General features: G+C 43.6%; 1 protein-coding gene across 2 annotated transcripts in view; it reads right to left on the reverse strand.

The window, feature by feature from the left end:
• stac (SH3 and cysteine rich domain) overlaps positions 1-18,693 on the reverse strand; it is a 185,604-nt gene that overhangs the window by 13,566 nt on the left and 153,345 nt on the right. For both annotated transcript variants that reach the window (XM_038809851.1, XM_038809850.1), the window contains one exon: positions 3,744-3,878. In XM_038809851.1, the coding sequence (XP_038665779.1) occupies positions 3,744-3,878 (135 nt within the window). The remainder of the gene's footprint in view (positions 1-3,743; positions 3,879-18,693) is intronic.

The following is an 18,693-nucleotide window of genomic DNA, read 5'->3' on the forward strand; positions in this document are numbered from 1 at the left end:
GGAAATCCAATTCACTTTTGAACACCCCGATCAAACCTGCCTCCACCACCCCGTCAGGAAGTTCATTCCAGACTCCAACAAACGTCTGGGTGAAGCGCTATTTCCTTGCATCACTTTCACGCCTTTTGCCAACTATTTTGGATCCGGGCCCTTGGCAGCAACAGCACTGTGAAGTCTGGTGAACTTGTTGATGAAAAGGATCTTGACTGCAATATGGATTCATTGGAAACAGCAATAGTGTCTTATTGCTGAAGGAGGGTATAGGGCAAATATAATGTCCAAGCTTTTAAAAGGGTACAACATTGAGCAGTTTAAAAATAACAAAGAACTGCAAGACAAAACATAAAGGGCTGTTGATTAGTAGAGGATTGAGGAAAAAAATAACAATTTGAATTTGTATAATACCTTTTATGTAGGGAAATGTCCAAAGGCACTGCCAGGAGTTGACGTGTTTTTTAAAATTAATTTATGGGAAGGGGGCATCACTGGCCAAGCCAGCATTTATTACCCATCTGTAATTGCCGTTGATGTACGTTTTTAAAAAGGAGTTTGGAAGTCTTGTATCTAATAAACTATAGGATTATACTACATTTATTTTTCAGCTTCACAGATGTAAAATGGATACTTGAGGGTCCAATATACAGGTGGCATGTGTGTGTTCATTGTGTGCCAGATATCTGCCACATACCATGGTGGTTAAGGACCTCTATAGAGCTCCAGGGTATACACTTGAAATGGGTTTTAGGTCTTCAATTATGAAAATCATAGATATATTTGCACAGAAGGCAGTCATCTAGTCTGTTATGCTGAGTTGGTCGGAAAAGAGCTATACAGTCCAAAATAAACTTTCCAGCTCTTAGTCCTGCAGGATATGACACTGCAAGTACAAATCTTTTAAGTACTTTTTAAATGCAGTGAGGGTTTGTGCCAGTGAGTTCCGTAGTTATTCGAAGGAATAACTATTTGTTATTTATAAAAAAACTTTAGGACTTCCTGGATTTTACTTGACAATATCTTTTCATGCATTCTCCCGTAACAGCCTCCCCGAACAGGCGCCGGAATGTGGCGACTAGGGGCTTTTCACAGTAACTTCATTGAAGTCTACTCGTGATAATAAGCGATTTTCATTTTTTCATTTGCTTTCCTCATTTCCTTTTTAATTTCACCCCAGCACTTTCTATACTCCCCTTGGCTTTCTGCAATATGGAGATCATGGTATCTGACAGAATCCTCCCCTTATTGCCACATTCTCTGTATATGTGTGCTGCCTACATCCGGAGACCCCAGATTTGAGGGTGGCATGTGGCGCAGTGGTTATCACTGGGACTACAGCGCTGAGGACCCGGGTTTGAATCCCGGCCCTGGGTCACTGTCCGTGTGGAGTTTGCACATTCTCCCTGTGTCTGCGTGGGTTTCACCCCTACAACCCAAAGATGTGCAGGTTAGGTGGATTGGCCACACTAAATTGCTCCTTAGTTGTAAAAACAAATAATTGGGTACCCTAAATTTAAAAAAAAAAGAGACTCCAGATTTAGGAGTTCCAGAATACATTCCTTCTGAACCCCCATTATTGCCCACTTGAACCCTCCCACTCTCCAATTCGGATGACCTAAAAGCAGCTGTTTCGTGTCCACTTTTGCTAAATGACACCTTAGATCAACTGAGAACTCTTACTCCTGCTTTTACTTTGTCTTTTACTATAACTTCTCTAAATCCAACTGAATTAGGATCCTTACCTTAAAAACTCTCTTCCACTGATATCTATTCCACCTACACCCCATCCAATTGGTACAGGTCCTACCTCCCCAGAGCTGGTTCTACTGCCTCAGAAATCCAAAGCCTTCTTGCCTCCATGATCTTCCAGCCAAGTATTGTTCCACATTGTTCATATTTATGTACTGACTAGCTTGTGGCGCTGGGAGTAATTTGGAGATTACTACTGCTGAGGTCCTGCTTATTAATTTCTTTCCAGCTCCCTAAAATCTGCTTGTAGAATCTTATCGCTCTTGCTAACTGTGTTCCATAACAATGTCTAGCTGTTCACCCTCCCCATCAGAATGTTCTGCAGCCACATAGTGTCATCCAGATCTGACACTAGGGAAAGAAAAGACCATCCTGCAATCACACCTATAGCTGCAGAAGTGCTCGTCTGTTCCCGGAACTTTGGAATTCCTAATTGGTATTGATTTTCTGACTTTCCTCCTGCGCTCCCAAATTATGACCATGGTCTCCCATTATTACCCCCTCCACCTGCCCAGCCTCATTTCTTAAAACAAAGTCCAGAACAGCGCCCTTTCTTGTTGGACTTGCTGCACTAATGACTGAAATAATTCTTCTGAATTCATTTTAACAATTTTGCACCCTCCATACCTTTTACACTGATTTCTTCCAAGTTTATTTTAGGATGGGTGAAATCTCCTATTACTGTCATGTTGTTGCACTTTTCAAAAATGTGCCTACATATCTATTGCCTTCTGACTTATGGGGGGGGGGGGGGGGGGGGGGACTAAAATTCACTCCGCAGTTTGATTGCCCCTTTCTTGTTTTTCAGTCCAACCTGCATGACTTCAATTGATGGTCCTTCTAGCATATCATCCCTCTTCACAGATGTAATTGTGTTTTATAAACCAATATTGCTGTCTTTCTCCTTACTTCTACATTGTGTGAAAACCCTGTAACCAGGGCGGGGATTTCATAGCCCTCTGGTGGCATAATGCCAAGCTGGGGGGGTGGTTGTGAAGTTGGGCATGATGTTAGTGGCATGGCTCCTAGTGCCTACCTATCCCCTCCTGCCCTGCTGCAATATTCCAGAGGTGGGGAACCATCAGATGACCCATTTGGATGTGAGCCAACTGAAGGCCTTAAGCCAATTAACAGCCTACCAAGGGCCTCCCCCACCTTTCAGGCTGGATTATACACTCAGCAGGAGTGGCCAGCATCAAATATTGAGCCAATCCCGCTTGCCCAGCCCAGCCTTACATTCAAGTCTGGCTCCTTTGTAGCTTGCTTCACCAAGAAAATGTTGTAGTCCCAGCAGTGGCTTGGCCATGATAAAGTGCCCTTAGGTTAGATGGGGTTGCTGTGTTACAGGGATCGGGTGGAGGGGTGGGCTTAGGTAGGGTGCTCTTTCCAAGAGCCGATGCAGACTCGATGGGCCGAATGGCCTCCTTCTATGATGCTTATCTTCTTTATTCACTCAAATGCTTCTATTGAAGTATATACTATTAAGTACTGTCAAATTCCTTTTTTTAAACCCATTATTTCTCTTGCCTTTCCACTCACTCTCTCATTTTCTGCCTTCCATTTTCATCTTTGCTTCTCTCCCTCAGCTTTGAATCCTCCTGTCAAGTTTCCTAAATCCTTCCCAATTGCACCAGCAAAGCTCCCTGCCACCAGATTGGCCCAAGTATGTCCCTTGACGTGCAGAGTGTTCTACATTTGGGAGTCATGTTATCTTTGTGGGATTATAATTATTCTGAACTCTCCTTGCTGTCTCCTTGAACACGTAGCGTTGACTCTGATTTATGTTCAAGTAGCTGTTTTCAATCTACTTTTGCTAAATGACACATCAGCTCAGTAAAACTGCCCTTTCTCCAATTGAGAACTCTTATTCCTGGTTTATCTTTTCCCTTATCCACACTTTAATCATTAATCCCAACTTTGGGATAATTTGGAGACGACATTGTGTGAAGCTCGTTTTTCATATTTAAAATAAAAACAGAAGAGCTTTCAGATGTTAATACCTGATTTTCTTTCACATTTATCTGTCCTTCTTTTGAGCCTGTGAATGGTTTGCTGCATCTGAAGACCTTCTCGCCCGTCATTACTTTCTGAACAAAGGTTGCAGGAAAATATCCAACTCGGTCAGCGATTTTGCCCTGGGAAATGAAAAAAGAAAATTAACCACTAAACTTCACCAGGGTTCACTGCTACAGAAAGATCAGGACCATAATGTTACAGCCCTATCTTTGACCCAATGTGCTATTTAGCCAGGCTCCTTACTGGCACCACTGTATTATGGTATTACCTCATGGGGACGTGGGGCGGAGAGGCCCCCTCTCATTCATCCCAGACTGATGGAAAAATCTTTAACCTTTTGCTCTAAGGGTGCAATGAGCCCAGTCAGCTTTAACCCAGTTACTAAAGGACATTATGTATAGCAGCACGATAGCATTGTGGATAGCACAATTGCTTCACAGCTCCAGGGCCCCAGGTTCGATTCCGGCTTGGGTCACTGTTTGTGCGGAGTCTGCTCATCCTCCCCATGTGTTCATGGGTTTCCTCCGGGTGCTCCGGTTTCCTCCCACAGTCCAAAGATGTGCAGGTTAGGTGGATTGGCCATGCTAAATTGCCCTTAAGTGTCCAAAATTGCCCTTGGGTGTGGTTACTGGGTTATGGGGATAGGGTGGAAGTGTTGACCTTGGGTAGGGTGCTCTTTCCAAGAGCCGGTGCGGATTCGATGGGCCGAATAGCCTCCTTCTGCACTGTAAATTCTATGAAAAATTTGTCTCCGTCACTAATCGATCCTAAGTTGATCGACTGACTGAGAGATGTTATAAATAGATTGCCTGCTCTGGGAATGATGATATTGTTTTGTCGGTCTGTGTAGAGGTTATGGTTGAGGTATGTTGTTGGGTAGACTAGGGAGCTTAACCGTATGGCCCCAAAATTTCAATACTCCATCCGGCTGTCCAATGGAGGTTAGTGCACTTGTTTGCTAGACTCTTGATTTTCCACTAATTGAAATTGATTGGAAGTGGCTGAATTGGGCATGATGGGCTCTGCACTTGGACTTCCAAACGTGTGGGTACATTTGGTTGTTGCCCAAAGGGTTATGCATCAATCTCACAGTCAGAGCATGAAATGGAGCTTGCACAGACTGGAAGGTCAGAGCTTTGATTGGGGCACCATTTCTCTCACTACTAACCCTGAAAGTACAGCACCTTGCTGGGTATGCAGGATCATAAAATCACAACCTGATTTTGCAGACCTGTATGCAGAACATGCTCTTTGCTTCTCTGCAAGCAGAAAAACGAAGCTTCCGTTACAACAATGCTGCAATTCATTCCAGTGACGACATTCTCGAGCCAACTGCACTTACAATCCTTTATCCAAATAGCATAACAATTTGCAATACACTTTCATAATTACTTAGCAGAAATTGTGTAAGTAATCATCCATGATTTCTGTTTTTCTGGGACACTGCCATGTTTAGAAGGCAGTGAATATAACTCATGCAATGTCTAATTTGCACTTCACTGGTAGGAATGTACCAAATCTGAAGTCACCGCAGGGTGGTTTTTTTTTTTTTTTTAAAAACATGATTGAAAATTTGATCACTTTAACATAAATTAATTTTTTAAAGTATGGACCAGATTTTCTATTTTAAAAATGGTGGATAGGACCTGGATGTGGAAATCCCACTTCCATTTCAGACAAATCCAATTTTTACTGGCAAAAAGAAGGAAGCAGGGTGTGATTCACATAAAAGGGAAACTGAAAGTCTGCATGACTATTTGAACTTAATGCTGAATTGAAACAAACCGCGTTTTGGCTGTTGCAAGGCCCTCAACCCACAGTATGGTAATCAGAAATTTATGGAGTAGACATAAACACTCTTCAAAGGTAGATAAGGTCTGTATGACTGTCATGATTTTAACTTCTTTAACTTCCCTGCTCTTTAAACATTAAAATATATCAGGCTGAAGCTGTCAGTGACAGTTAAAGAAAAACCTATGCTGGACAGCTTAGACTGACAGGCCATCTGCTGAAGGGCAGGGAAAACATTACCATCTAGTTGAGCAGTTTCAATAGAGGTCTTTGTTAACATTTCCCCAAGAACTATTATTATGTCATTATGAATGCTGGGCTGACTTTCAAAAGGTAGAATTATCTTAGCAGGGTCTTCCGAGTTCAGTGTGATTGATAATTTAAAGAGCGTATTAAAGGTTTAGCTGTCTTTAATCTGGGGTATGAATAAAAGTTTATTTGATTTTATAAGAGTAACCACTTGTGATTTAAAGGGCTGGATTCTCCCACCCCACCCGCTGCAAGAACGCTATGGGTGAGCCACATACAACGGAGAACTCCATTGACCTCGGGCGGGATTCTCCAGTTGCCGGGCGGATGGAGAATTCCGCCCAAAATCTTTGAACGGGATTCTTGAATGGGAGTTTTTTCACAGGCAACTATGTATGAACGAGAGCTGTATGAAATCGTTGGAAGTTACATTTTTCATCTTCACATGACTCCTAAAGTGTACCCATGTGAATACTAGGTAAGTGGTTATGGCAGTGACATGGAGGATATGAAGACCCATGGTGGGGATGGGGGGCATAAGTTGGTATGAAAGGGGAAAGATGGTATGAGGGACCATGAGGTTTGGGTGGGAGTTGTTGATGGCTAGAGGGTCTAATGTTGACTAGAACAACTGGAACAAAATCATCAAGAACTGAGGCGAGTCTTCTAACCAGCCCACCTTGGCACTTGTCTACCCCTATAGATGTCTAGAATCCGCTTCTGGGGTCGGCCGGCCTGATTCTATCCTGCCCCCGCCACCTTGGAGCAAAAACTGGCTCGCACAAGTCCATTTAAACTGAGGTGGGTTGACCAAGTGGGGAATTTCCCAACCTGAGCTCCCCATCTCAATAATGAAAATCAGGTCCTATTTATAAACAGTAGGAGCCATGTTCTACCACCTAAAAGAAAATGCATTGTTAACTTCTCGGCAGAATTTTAAAAAAAATGATTGAAACAAGATGTCGGGGAAATCTAGCAGATTCAGTAACCAGGGCATTACTTTGATAGTGCTGATTCCTAGTAGATGATTGGAGTTTTTAGTGTTACAGCTCTACCATTCATCTGCTAGTGCAGGTCGAGATCTGGCCTTACAGCTGGTTCATGTTTGTGTTTGATGTGACTTACTACACAATGCAGCTGCACTAAATGACCCATGATAGCTGATGTGGGCTATGTCACCCATCATTCTTTTTAATCACTATCATTGAATCTCTAGTCAAAGAAAACCTACTGAGCGAAGATTTTCTTCTCTACCGGAGTGTAATGAAATCATAAACCTGCAATTTATCAACTATGTTGGTTTACCGATAGGTCCTGGGTTATAACGTATTGGATTTCTCAGTCATTCTCCAACAGTGTTGGCAACTGACACAAATAAATGTGGAAATAGTGATACTGTACTTTAAACATACTGCACCCTCATGTGCAGCGCTCCCTCTACGTGGGATGCGCACAGTCTCTGACGCACTGTCAAATACAGGCTTCACATTTATCTACACTCCAGTCTTAATGGAATTAAATTACTGGGGTGTATATAAATAGGTCTAATTGATTCAATGAAATTATTCGTTGTTGAGAGACATTTGAGCAGTGGCCTGTAAGTGTGCAGCAATTGGGTTGCTTAGCAGTGAGCAGAGGATTTAACACCTTGTTTAATTTTATTTCCTTCTCATCTTCATTTTAGTCAATAGACAAAGTTGGACCTTTCATCCTTCAACTGTTGGGTGCCATATTTGGCTCACCTTTCCCCACATGCCCTCTGCAAAATCAATTGCTTTCAAGCCGCACTACTTAGCTTAAGGTACGATGGCAAAGTATGGTAGTGAAACCTCTGTCTGCAAAATATGGCATTCGAGAATCATGCCGGCTCATATATTCATCAAAACCGTTGCTCTGAGTTCACTACAGTAGAGTTGTTCACATTAACTTGTTTATGGAAAGTCGTAGTAAATATTTTGGAGTAGAATTTCCACTGGGTACTGTTTTTTCTCATCGCCATTTTGGCAGAAATTTGGAGAAACAGAGCAAGCAGCCACTGATGCCAGTTCACTGAGATTTCCTTTGATCCTTTACAAATTAATAACAGACAGTTGAAAGAATCCGATGGAAGTTACTGCTGATGTTAAATGTCGCATTACAGACTTAACTAGAAGCAACAAGGATTACAGAGGCAAATTTTTAAGTTACCAAATCAAGGACGCGAAGCTGCACTGGCACCACACAGTAATATCTGAACCTTTGTGATGTAGAAGATGGGGCTTGGATATATCACAGTGACTGCTGTGTGGGGAAATAAGGGCCTGGCTGTCCCATTGAAAATGTACCCGTCACTTCATATTTGCTTTAAATATCTATGCATAGTATGCACAATGCATGAAATTAACCAAAATGCACATAGATAACATTATCGTTATGTTACTGGATAGGTAATTCAGACAAAAATAGTTCTTAATCCCACCGTATAATTTTGAGAATTAAAACAAAAAATTAATATATCTGGGCCTAATAAGATGGTACAAAAGTGACAATGGGGCTGAAAAATTATTGTAAAAACTGGTTCACTAATGTCCTTTGGGGAAAGAAAGCTGCTGGTCTTACTGGGTCTGGCCAACATCTGACCCCAGTTCCACACAAACGTGGTTGGATCCTGAACTACCCTTCAAAGTGGCTGAGCAAACCGTGCAGTTGTATCAAACTGCTGGAAAGGAACAAAAGAATAAAGCTGCACAGATAGTTTGAATCAGGAAATGACAAAAGTCCTGATATCGTGGCTGGGATTCTCCGAGCCTCCGCTCCGAAGTCACGCTCGGTGCGCAGGTAGTGCCAGGACTTGAACCTCCGATGACCGGAGATGCGGCGCCAGTCGGGGGCCGTTGAAACAGGCCCCCGCAGCGATTCTCCGCGGTTGACCGGCCGAGTTCCCACCAGCGTGGTTCACGTATGGTTCCACCCGGCGGGAGCTCGGCATCGTGGCTGTGGTGGGCGTCCTGATGGGGGGTGGGGGAAATCAGTCTCCGGCAGTGGGGGGGGGGGCTCTGATCGACGTGCGCGCGTGCGATCTGGGGGCAGCCTATCTTCCGCATCGGCCCGGTGTGGGTCCGCCATGTCGCGTGGCACCAGCGTGGAAGCGGCCGTCACACACATGCGCGGACCCGTATCGGCAGCTGGAGCATTATGGAGCACTCTGGCGCCGTGCTGGCCTCCCTGTGGGCCACAGAATCGCTGGGCCAAGAGGCCCGTTGACGTCAACACTTAGAATCACGGCCCTGGTGACTGGTACCAAAGTCGGAAGAGCTGCTACACAGATTAGTCAAATTACAGCCCGACAACCTCATGACATCATATTTATTTGTCAATATACCAGACTCCTCCATCATCAATTGTGGCAGAAGAGGCCCACCAAAGGTGGGGATACAGGAACATGGGGATGGGAGTAAGCCATTCAATCCCGCGAGTCTGCTCCACCATTCAATGAGAACATGACTGATTAATCTTAAATTTCCACTCCCCAGCCAAGGATGTTGTCGATGGGGGTTCTGCGATGCTAATTACATTGAATGCCAATCGCAAATGGTTAGAATCCCTCTTGTTGGAGATGGCCATTGCCGGGGACTTTCATGGTGTGAATAGTACTCATCACTTATCAGCCCAAGCTGGAAGGTCTTGCTGCATTGGGCATGTATTGCTTCATTACCTAAGGAGTTATGAATATTGCTGAACATTGTACAATCACCAGCAAACATCCTCACTTCGGACCTTATGATGGAGTGAAGGTCATTGATGAAGCAGCTGAAGCTATTTCAGCTGAGGGCACTACTTTGAAGAACTCCTGCAGTGGTGTCCTAAGGTTGAGATGTTTGGTTTCCAAAAACCACTACCATATACCCTTGTGCTAGCTATGCCTCCAGCCAATTCCGACAAACTTTAATTTTGCCTGAATATCAAGGGTAGACATTCTCACCTCACCTCTGGGATTCAGTTCTTTTGTCCACGTTTTGAATCAAGGCTGCAATGTGCTATAGAGGTGACTGGCCCTGGTTGGGCCCAAACTGAGTGCCGGTGAGCAGGTTACTGCTGAGTAAGTACTGCTTGATAGCTCTGACGACAACAACTTCAGCCACATTGCTGATTGAGAGTAGACGGACACCACAGCACCATAATTGTGTCAATAGAGGGTATCCTCGGTACGAAGATGGGTCTTGGTGTCCAAATTAACTGTGCAGTGATCACTCCTAATAATCACCTTATGGACAGATGCATCCATGACAGGTAGACTGGTGCAGACGAGGTCAAACAAGTTTCCCCCCACCCCCGTGTTGCTTCACTAAACATCTGCTGCAGGATGAGTCTGACAGATATATCTTTCAGGACTCGCTCAACTTGGTCAGCAGCGAAGTCATCCACCCAAAGTACATGCTATCCCTTGCCTCTTCCAGGTAGTGTTCAACATGGACTGGCTGGGAGGCACCTTGAATTTATTTTGCCAGTGGGCCTGATGAAGTGATATTGAGGCCTGATCTCCGCCATCAGGGGACCCTGCTCAATGGTAGATAGAACTATAGAATTCCTACAGTGCAGAAGGAGGCCATTTGGCCCATCGGGTCTGCACCGACCCTCTGACAGAAACCTCTACCTAGGTCCACTCCCCTCTCCTGTTCCTGTAACTCCATAACCCCACCTAACCTACACATCTTTGGACACGAAGGGGTAATTTAGCATGGCCATTCCACCTAACCTACACATCTTTGGACATGAAGGGGCAATTTAGCATGGCCATTCCACCTAACCTACACATCTTTGGACACAAAGGGGTAATTTAGCATGGCCATTCCACCTAACCTACACATCTTTGGACACAAAGGGGCAATTTAGCATGGCCATTCCACCTAACCTACACATCTTTGGACACAAAGGGGCAATTTAGCATGGCCATTCCACCTAACCTACACATCTTTGGGCACGAAGGCGCAATTTAGCATGGCCATTCCACCTAACCTACACATCTTTGGACACGAAGGGGCAATTTAGCATGGCCATTCCACCTAACCTACACATCTTTGGACACAAAGGGGCAATTTAGCATGGCCATTCCACCTAACCTACACATCTTTGGACACAAAGGGGCAATTTAGCATGGCCATTCCACCTAACCTACACATCTTTGGGCACGAAGGCGCAATTTAGCATGGCCATTCCACCTAACCTACACATCTTTGGACACGAAGGGGCAATTTAGCATGGCCAATCCACCTAACCTACACATCTTTGGACATGAAGGGGCAATTTAACATGGCCATTCCACCTAACCTACACATCTTTGGACACGAAGGGGCAATTTAGCATGGCCATTCCACCTAACCTACACATTTTTGGACTGTGGGAGCAAACTGGGGCACCCGGAGGAAATCCATGCAGACATGGGGAGAACGTGCAAACACCACACAGTCAGCCGAGGTCAGATTTGAACCCAGGCCCCTGGCGCCACACCACCCAGTTGCCTTTGTTCTTTTGTAGCTGCATTCCAGTGATTTGAACCGCATTTCTCACCCTGACCCCTGTTCCCCCAAGTCAGCAACTGTCCACCTCACATAACTCCCCACACCAGATTTCTCACTCTGGGGTTGCACCAACTGTGAAGCATCAAAATGGGGTCAATGCGAGAAAGTTTGTGAGGCACTGCTTTAATGACAGGTATTCAATTACACAGGGTTAATTCTGCACATTTTATACAATTAAGTTGCAATCGATTAAAAAAAAAACACAGGTAGAAAATAGGAGGAGGCCATTCGGCCCTTGAACCTGCTCCACCATTCATTATCATGGCTGATCATCAAGTTCAATACCCTGATCTTTCCTTGATCCCGTTAGGCCCAAGCTCTCTATACAATTTCTTCTTGAAATTACACAATGTTTTCACCTCAACTGCTTTTTGTGGGAATTCCACAGATTCACCACTATCCGGGTGAAGAAATTTCTCCTCACCTCAGTCCCTTTATCCTCAAACTATGATCCCTAGTTCTGGACTCCCCCACTATCAGGAACATTCTTTCTGAATCTACCCGGTTTAATCCTATTAGAATGTTATAATTTTCTATGCGATCTCCCCTCACACCTCTAAACTCCAATGAATGGAGTTTGTTCTTTGAATATAATCCTAACCGATTAAGTCTCTCCTCATATGACAGTCCCACTATCCCAGAAATAGGCCTGCTAAACCTTCTTTGCACTCCCTCCATAGAAAGAACATACTTCCTCAGATAATGACACCAAAACTGCACACAATACTCCAGGTGTGGCCTCACCAATGCCCTATACAATTGCAGTAAAACACCCCTATTCCTATTCTCAAATGCTCTCGCTATTAAGACCAACATACCATTTGCCTTCTTCATTGCCTATTGTGCCTGTATGCTTACTTTCAGTGTCTGATACATGAGGACACCAAGGTCTCTCTAATAATTTGCCTTCCCATTTTGCTACCGAAGTGGATAACCTCAACATATATCCACATTATACTGCATCTGCCATGCATATGCCCACTCAGTCAGCCTGTCCAAATCCCGCTGAAGCATCTTTGCTGGTTTAGCACACTGGGCTAAATCGCTGCCTTTGAAAGCAGACCAAGGCAGGTTAGCAGCACGGTTCAATTCCCGTACCAGCCTCCCCGAACAGGCGCCGGAATGTGGTGACTAGGGGCTTTTCACAGTAACTTAATTGAAGCCTACTCGTGACAATAAGCGATTTTCATTTCATTTTTCATTTCTACATCTTTCTCACACTTCACCCTCCCATCTAACTCTTTAATCATCTCTAAATTTGGAGATAATGGGCTGGATTCTCCGCCCTGCCGCACCACTTATTCTGTTTTACGCCGTCGGCGGGATCCTCCATTACGCTAGCTAGTCAATGAGGTTTCGCATTGTGGGGCTGCCCCATACCGTCGGGAATCCCTCGGGCTGCCAGCAAAATGGAGCATCCCACCGACAGAGAATACAGCCCAATATATTTAGTTCCCTCGTCCAAATCATTCATGTATAATATGAACAGTTGGGGTCATAGCACAGATTTCTGTAGTACCCGATTAGTCACTACTTGCCAATCAGAAAAAGACCCATTTATTCTAACATTTTGCTTCCTGCCAGGGCTGGTTTAGCTCAGTGGGCTAGACAGCTGGTTTGTGTTGCAGAACAAGACCAGCAGCGCGGGTTCAATTCCCGTACCAGCTGAGAATTCGGAATTCTCCCTCTGTGTACCCGAACAGGCGCCGCAATGTGGCAACTAGGGGTTTTTCACAGTAACTTTATTGCAGTGCTAATGTAAGCCTACTTGTGACAATAAAAGTTATAAATTTTAATTTTTAACCAGCTTTCTATCCATTTCAATACAATACCCACAATTTCACGCGCTTTAACTTTACATTGTGATCTGCTATGTGAGGCGTTGTCGAAAGCCTTTTGACAGTCTAAATAAACCACATCCACCGGTTCTTCCTGGTCAACTCAACTAGTTACATCTTAAAAGAATTCCAGTAGATTTGTCAAGCATGAGTTGTCTTTCATAAGTTCATGCTGACTTTATCTGATGACACTACTGCTTTCCAAATGCTGAGCTATGAAATAATGCCCATGTCACATAAATTGTGCAGCACCTTTTATCACCTCAGGATATCTCAAAGAACTCTGCAGTCAATGATGCCTTTCTGCAATTGAGTCACTGCAGGGAATGATGCAGCCAATTTAAGATCCCACAACCAGTACTATGATAATGACCAGATCATCTAATTTAGAAATATTGGTCACGACACTTTTCAGAACACCTCTGAATGTCAAGCAACCTTTCACATTCACTCAAGAGGGCACACAGAAATTCAGTTTGAAATTTCAAACAAAAGATGATTTCTCCAACAGTGTAGCATACCTTCAGGACTGCCCTGACACAGAAGCCTAGGCAGCTCTGAAACAGGCAATCCAGCGGTGCAAATGTCACCACTGAGCCCAGGATCACCTTATGAATGGACTGCACTATCAGGGCTGTCACTTTTCAGCTGAGATGTTGAAGATTCCACTTGGCCTTTCATAGCACTGCAGAGGAGTTTCTCCCAATGTTCTGGCCAATATTTATCAATCAACTCTGAAAAATTAGATTATCTACTCATTTATCTCATTGGTGCCTGCGGTACCTTTAGATGTACAAATTTGGCTGTTGTATTTCCTTCATTATGAAAAAGTGATCACAATTCAAACGAAGGTACTTAATTGGTTGTAAAGTATTTTGGGACATCCTGAGATTGCAAAAGACACTACAGAAATGCAAATCTTTGTTTCTGTGCCCTCTGATGTCCTCACATACCCTTTCCTGCTTCCTCTTGTTCTTTAATGTATGCACCAAAATAAAATTAGAGATCAGCTGGTTCCCTCTGCTGTACAAGCTTTATTGTTGGCTCACTGGAACCTCTCCAGTCTGGAAAGCTTGGGTCCAAGTCAGTGTTGGATTTTGCAATTTTCTGGATCATAGAATGAATGCCTAACCACAAGTGTGTGAACTGGAAAATATTGTAGATGTAAATATTTGCCTGAAAGATAAAACAATGATGAAATATGATAAAGCATTAATAAAAAATATTTTACTTGTCTAAATATTATACCTTCCATCCATGTTTCCACAGCCAAAGTACTGCACTAAAACGATGCCAATGATGTTGAGGTTTTGCTCAAAGCATTTCTGGACAACTGGTGCTTCTGAACAATAGATTCCTAAACTGGAGAGGTGACAGTGTTATGTGTGCTTTTCATTTATTAATTCACTAATATGGAATTGCTGACAAGGCCAGCATTTATTGGCCATCCCCAATTGCCCTTGAGAAGGTGATAGTAAGACACCTTCTTGAACCGTTTTAGCCTGCTGTTTTGATATAATGGAGTGGCTTGCTGGGCCCATTCAGAAGACACTTAAAAGTCAACCCACTGCAGAAGGTCTGGAATCACAACAGGCCAGACTGGGTAAGGATGGCATGTTTCCTTCCCTAAAACACATTAGCCAACCATTTGTTTGTTTTTTTATTACACTTGACCATTTCATGGTCACTATTTCTGATACTAGCTTCTCATTTGATGTTTATTTACTTAATTAACTGAATTCAAATTTCCCATTTGCCCTGTCAGGATTTTAACTCGGATCTTCAGGTTATTCTGTCCAGTCTCTGGATTACTAATCCAGTTACATACCCACTGTACTACTGCACTCAAATGGAAGCAGGACATCGAAGACTGAAGAACATGCACAGCAAGTGGGCAGTGGCACAGTGAGGCACCAGAGGCACGTATTCAATTCCGGCCTCGAGCGACTGTCTGTGTGTATTTTTTCCCCGTTTCTGCGTGGGTTTCCTCTGGGCACCCCAGTTTCCCCCCATGGCCCAAAGAAGTGCAGGTTAGTGGATTGGCCATGCTAAATTATCGCTTAGTTTCCAAAGATGTGTAGGTTAGGTGGGGTTATGGAGTTACAGGGATAAGGCGGGGGGGGGGGTTTAGGCCTAGGTAGGGTGCATTTTCAGAGGGTCGGTGCGGATTTGATAGGCCGAATGGCCTCCTTCTACATTGTAGGTTCTATACCCTTTTGAAGGCCTCAACAGACTGTACACAACTTACTCTCAGACTTTGATCACTACACCAATTGCATGGGTAGAGGAGAATTATAAGCAGGCAAAGCCTTCAATAGATTCAATCTACACTAACACCCAATTTACGTATGTCAAAAACATATTCACCGGAGGTATCTCTAGATTAAGTATTTGCGTAACAACTTCCTCTGTAAGTTTTCTTCTGAACCAGACCATCTGTCACCTTATTTTTAGGCTGATAACTATCAAACCTGACCTGTTAGAAAAATTTTGCAGTCAATCTCCTGCAGCTTCTACTACGGTGAACCCTGACTAATACGAAGTATGCCAGCATGAACTGGAATGGCGGGGGTGGAGAGAGAGTCAGCATTAATTAAATGTGAGGAAAAGGTGTGTGCCAGCCTGAATTGGGCAATAAAGAAGGCCAGTTTGAACAGCATGGTTAAGAGCATTGCTTCACCCTGGGACGGAGAGGAGCAGAGTTCCAGGTTGAATTGTGGATGGCGTGGGAGGTAGAGGGGCAAAAGTGTGTCAGCACGAATTGATGGGTTGGGGAGGGAAGGAGTGTCATTGTGAGTAGGACATGGGAGGTTGGATGGAGCACAATGCCTCTATAAACTGCTTCCATGAGCTTGGGTGACAGCAGGTGAAATGTTAGAGAATGGCTGTTGAGGTAGCTTGTGGAGCATTGGTTTGCCTTTTAAAAAAAAAATTGTTATTATCCACTGTGATTTTTAAAGTGTTTTAAATTAATCAAAATGCAGCATTGTGAATGCAAAGGTTTTTATTTTTCCGAGAAAGTATCCCCCCACAGGCCTCTAGAAAAGCTTCACTAATTTTCACATTTGCAGGCTTGGGGAGGCAGGAAGCTCACATTTCAAATGGTTGTGCACAATTTTTAGTTTGCAGCCTACGCAGTTCTGGCACAACTGATCTGATAGTCAACATAATGGAGTTCAAATCCTATATCCCCCGTGATAGGTGATGAATTATTTGCTTTCACTGTGAGGGGAAGCGGGGGAAGAGTTGGGAAGATTTTTTAAATTTGAAGAGAAATTGTTAATTTCCAAGTGACAGAGAGAATGGTTTTTGATACAATACCCTTGGCTGGAGACAAAATTTCACCATGAAATGCCCACTTCATTGCAGGCCCCAAAATTATTGAAAATGAACCAGCTAAAGTCTCAAAATCAGACATAGAAAATAAATGTACATTCAACACTTGGATTTCATTTTAGAATTAATTTGGAAAGACCATTTCCTCTGGTTCCAAAGGATAATGTAATAACCGCCAAGTCGAAACCATAATTGATCTCCCTGTGGGGCTTGTGGATAATAAGCTTCCCGGCTGGTGGGCGGAATTCCCTCCCAGCTGGGCTTGTAAGATCAAGCATAAAGGTCGGCCCAAACAGGGACCGGCATGTTGGTTGTCCCAACAGATCTGTGTAGTCTAAATAGTTCACTGCCATGGGCAGACTTTATGTGACCTGCATTAAAATCTATGTTCTTCCTACTGCTGCTTCCTGGTTATTAAACTGGTGACGAGGGAAAAGGAAAATGTGACCTCTATTTCAGAGCGCCCCAGCAGCTCCGGAAGATTGTCGTGCAGCAGGGTGTGGAACTAGCTTTCAAAAATGCTGCTTTTTGGGAAACTGGAGGCTTGTGGACTCAGTATGCAGAGCGGATAAGGTACTTTTTCAAAGCCAATATCATCTTGCGAGAGGACCAACGAGGTGTAATCCTCCTGCCAGCTTGTGTGACCCCGACCTTCGGGTATTAAAAAAGCCTCATGTACCCAGTTGCTGCGGATTCAAAATAGTTTGATTTCATAGATTTCATTTGATGGTATGGTCAATCCACCTAACCTGCACATCTTTGGACTGTGGGAGGAAAGCGTAGCACCCAGAGGAAACCCTCGCCGACACAGGGAGAACATGCTAACCACTGTGCTACCATGCCAGTGGTGAATTAGTTGCACTGTGTGTCTAACCATCATGACCTAAAATCATCAGTTATTATGTAGTGGACAGATGATGAGCTCAACCCGACCTCATATTCTTCCATATGGCCCCACCCGAGGAGGACAACCTGATGCAGCTGAAATTTCATAGCATTTACAGTGCAGAAGGAGGCCATTTAGACAATACCGGGTCAGGCCCGCTAATGATATGTAAACAGTGAATACTGTACTTTTGTTCTGAAAGGCATTGACCCTGCTGTCGAGGCAATGGGAAATTGCGATTTAACGTCAAATTGGCACCCGCTGCTATTTTGCCGTTGGAACGGATTCTCCACCCTATCGCCGATGGAGAATCACGCCCAACGTATGTTGAATTAACCATTTCCTCTGGCAACTGATAAGCAGAAAACAAATTACACAAAATATCTGGAGCTTTGTTAGTTGTAATTCGATTCACTGAAAACCCTTTAACCCAATTCAAATAGATATTTATCACAATGAATTTGCTCTTTAAATCTGCAAAATCTCGATCATGAAACTATGACCGAAAAAGTGTTTATGAAATCTTCTTACTCCAAATTTAAAGACTCAGTCTATCTGTGCATATTTCCACGCACTGATATGGAGGGTATTATTGCAATTGCTCTCTCTCCTCACCATTATCCACCACACGAGAGATGACAGCACAAGCATTGTGCTATCTATCAATTTACTTTTTCAGAACTGGAATGCCTCGTCACACAACCTTATCCAATTCCACGGAACACACTTCTCAAGAATTAATTTGATGGATGCAATAAGGTTGCCAAATTGGTGTGAATTTACCATAGTAATTAATTTGGCCTGTCATTACGGTTCTGCTGGTTTGGAGCTGAACATAGTGCGTCATCCAAATAGCACACTACTCCCTGAATGAATCCCTTGCACAATTTGATTCATTGCCCCTTGAAAAATTCCAGGGGTTGAAGAATCATTAAATAACAGCTTGTGGAACTGAAAAAAACCCCCACGTTTGTATTAATAGTCAAATATGACTTAAACTCATCATTGATCTCCAGTTGCAGATAGGTGTTTGTCAGATCTAACTTGGTAAAAATCTGGCCTCCTGATAACACTGTGAACAGATCTTCCATGTTGGGCAAAATATCAGGTGGATCACATTCCTGTACCTAATTTATGGTTACCTTATAATCCCCACATGTTCTTGCACTACAATCTGACTTTGTTACTGCCACTATGGGAGTAGTCCACATCCCGTAAATGAATAAAAAATAACTTTGTTCAACTTTAGAACATAGAACATACAGTGCAGAAGGAG

Source organism: Scyliorhinus canicula, chromosome 10, assembly GCF_902713615.1.
Source record: "Scyliorhinus canicula chromosome 10, sScyCan1.1, whole genome shotgun sequence".
In the NCBI taxonomy this organism is placed as follows: Eukaryota; Metazoa; Chordata; class Chondrichthyes; order Carcharhiniformes; family Scyliorhinidae; genus Scyliorhinus; species Scyliorhinus canicula.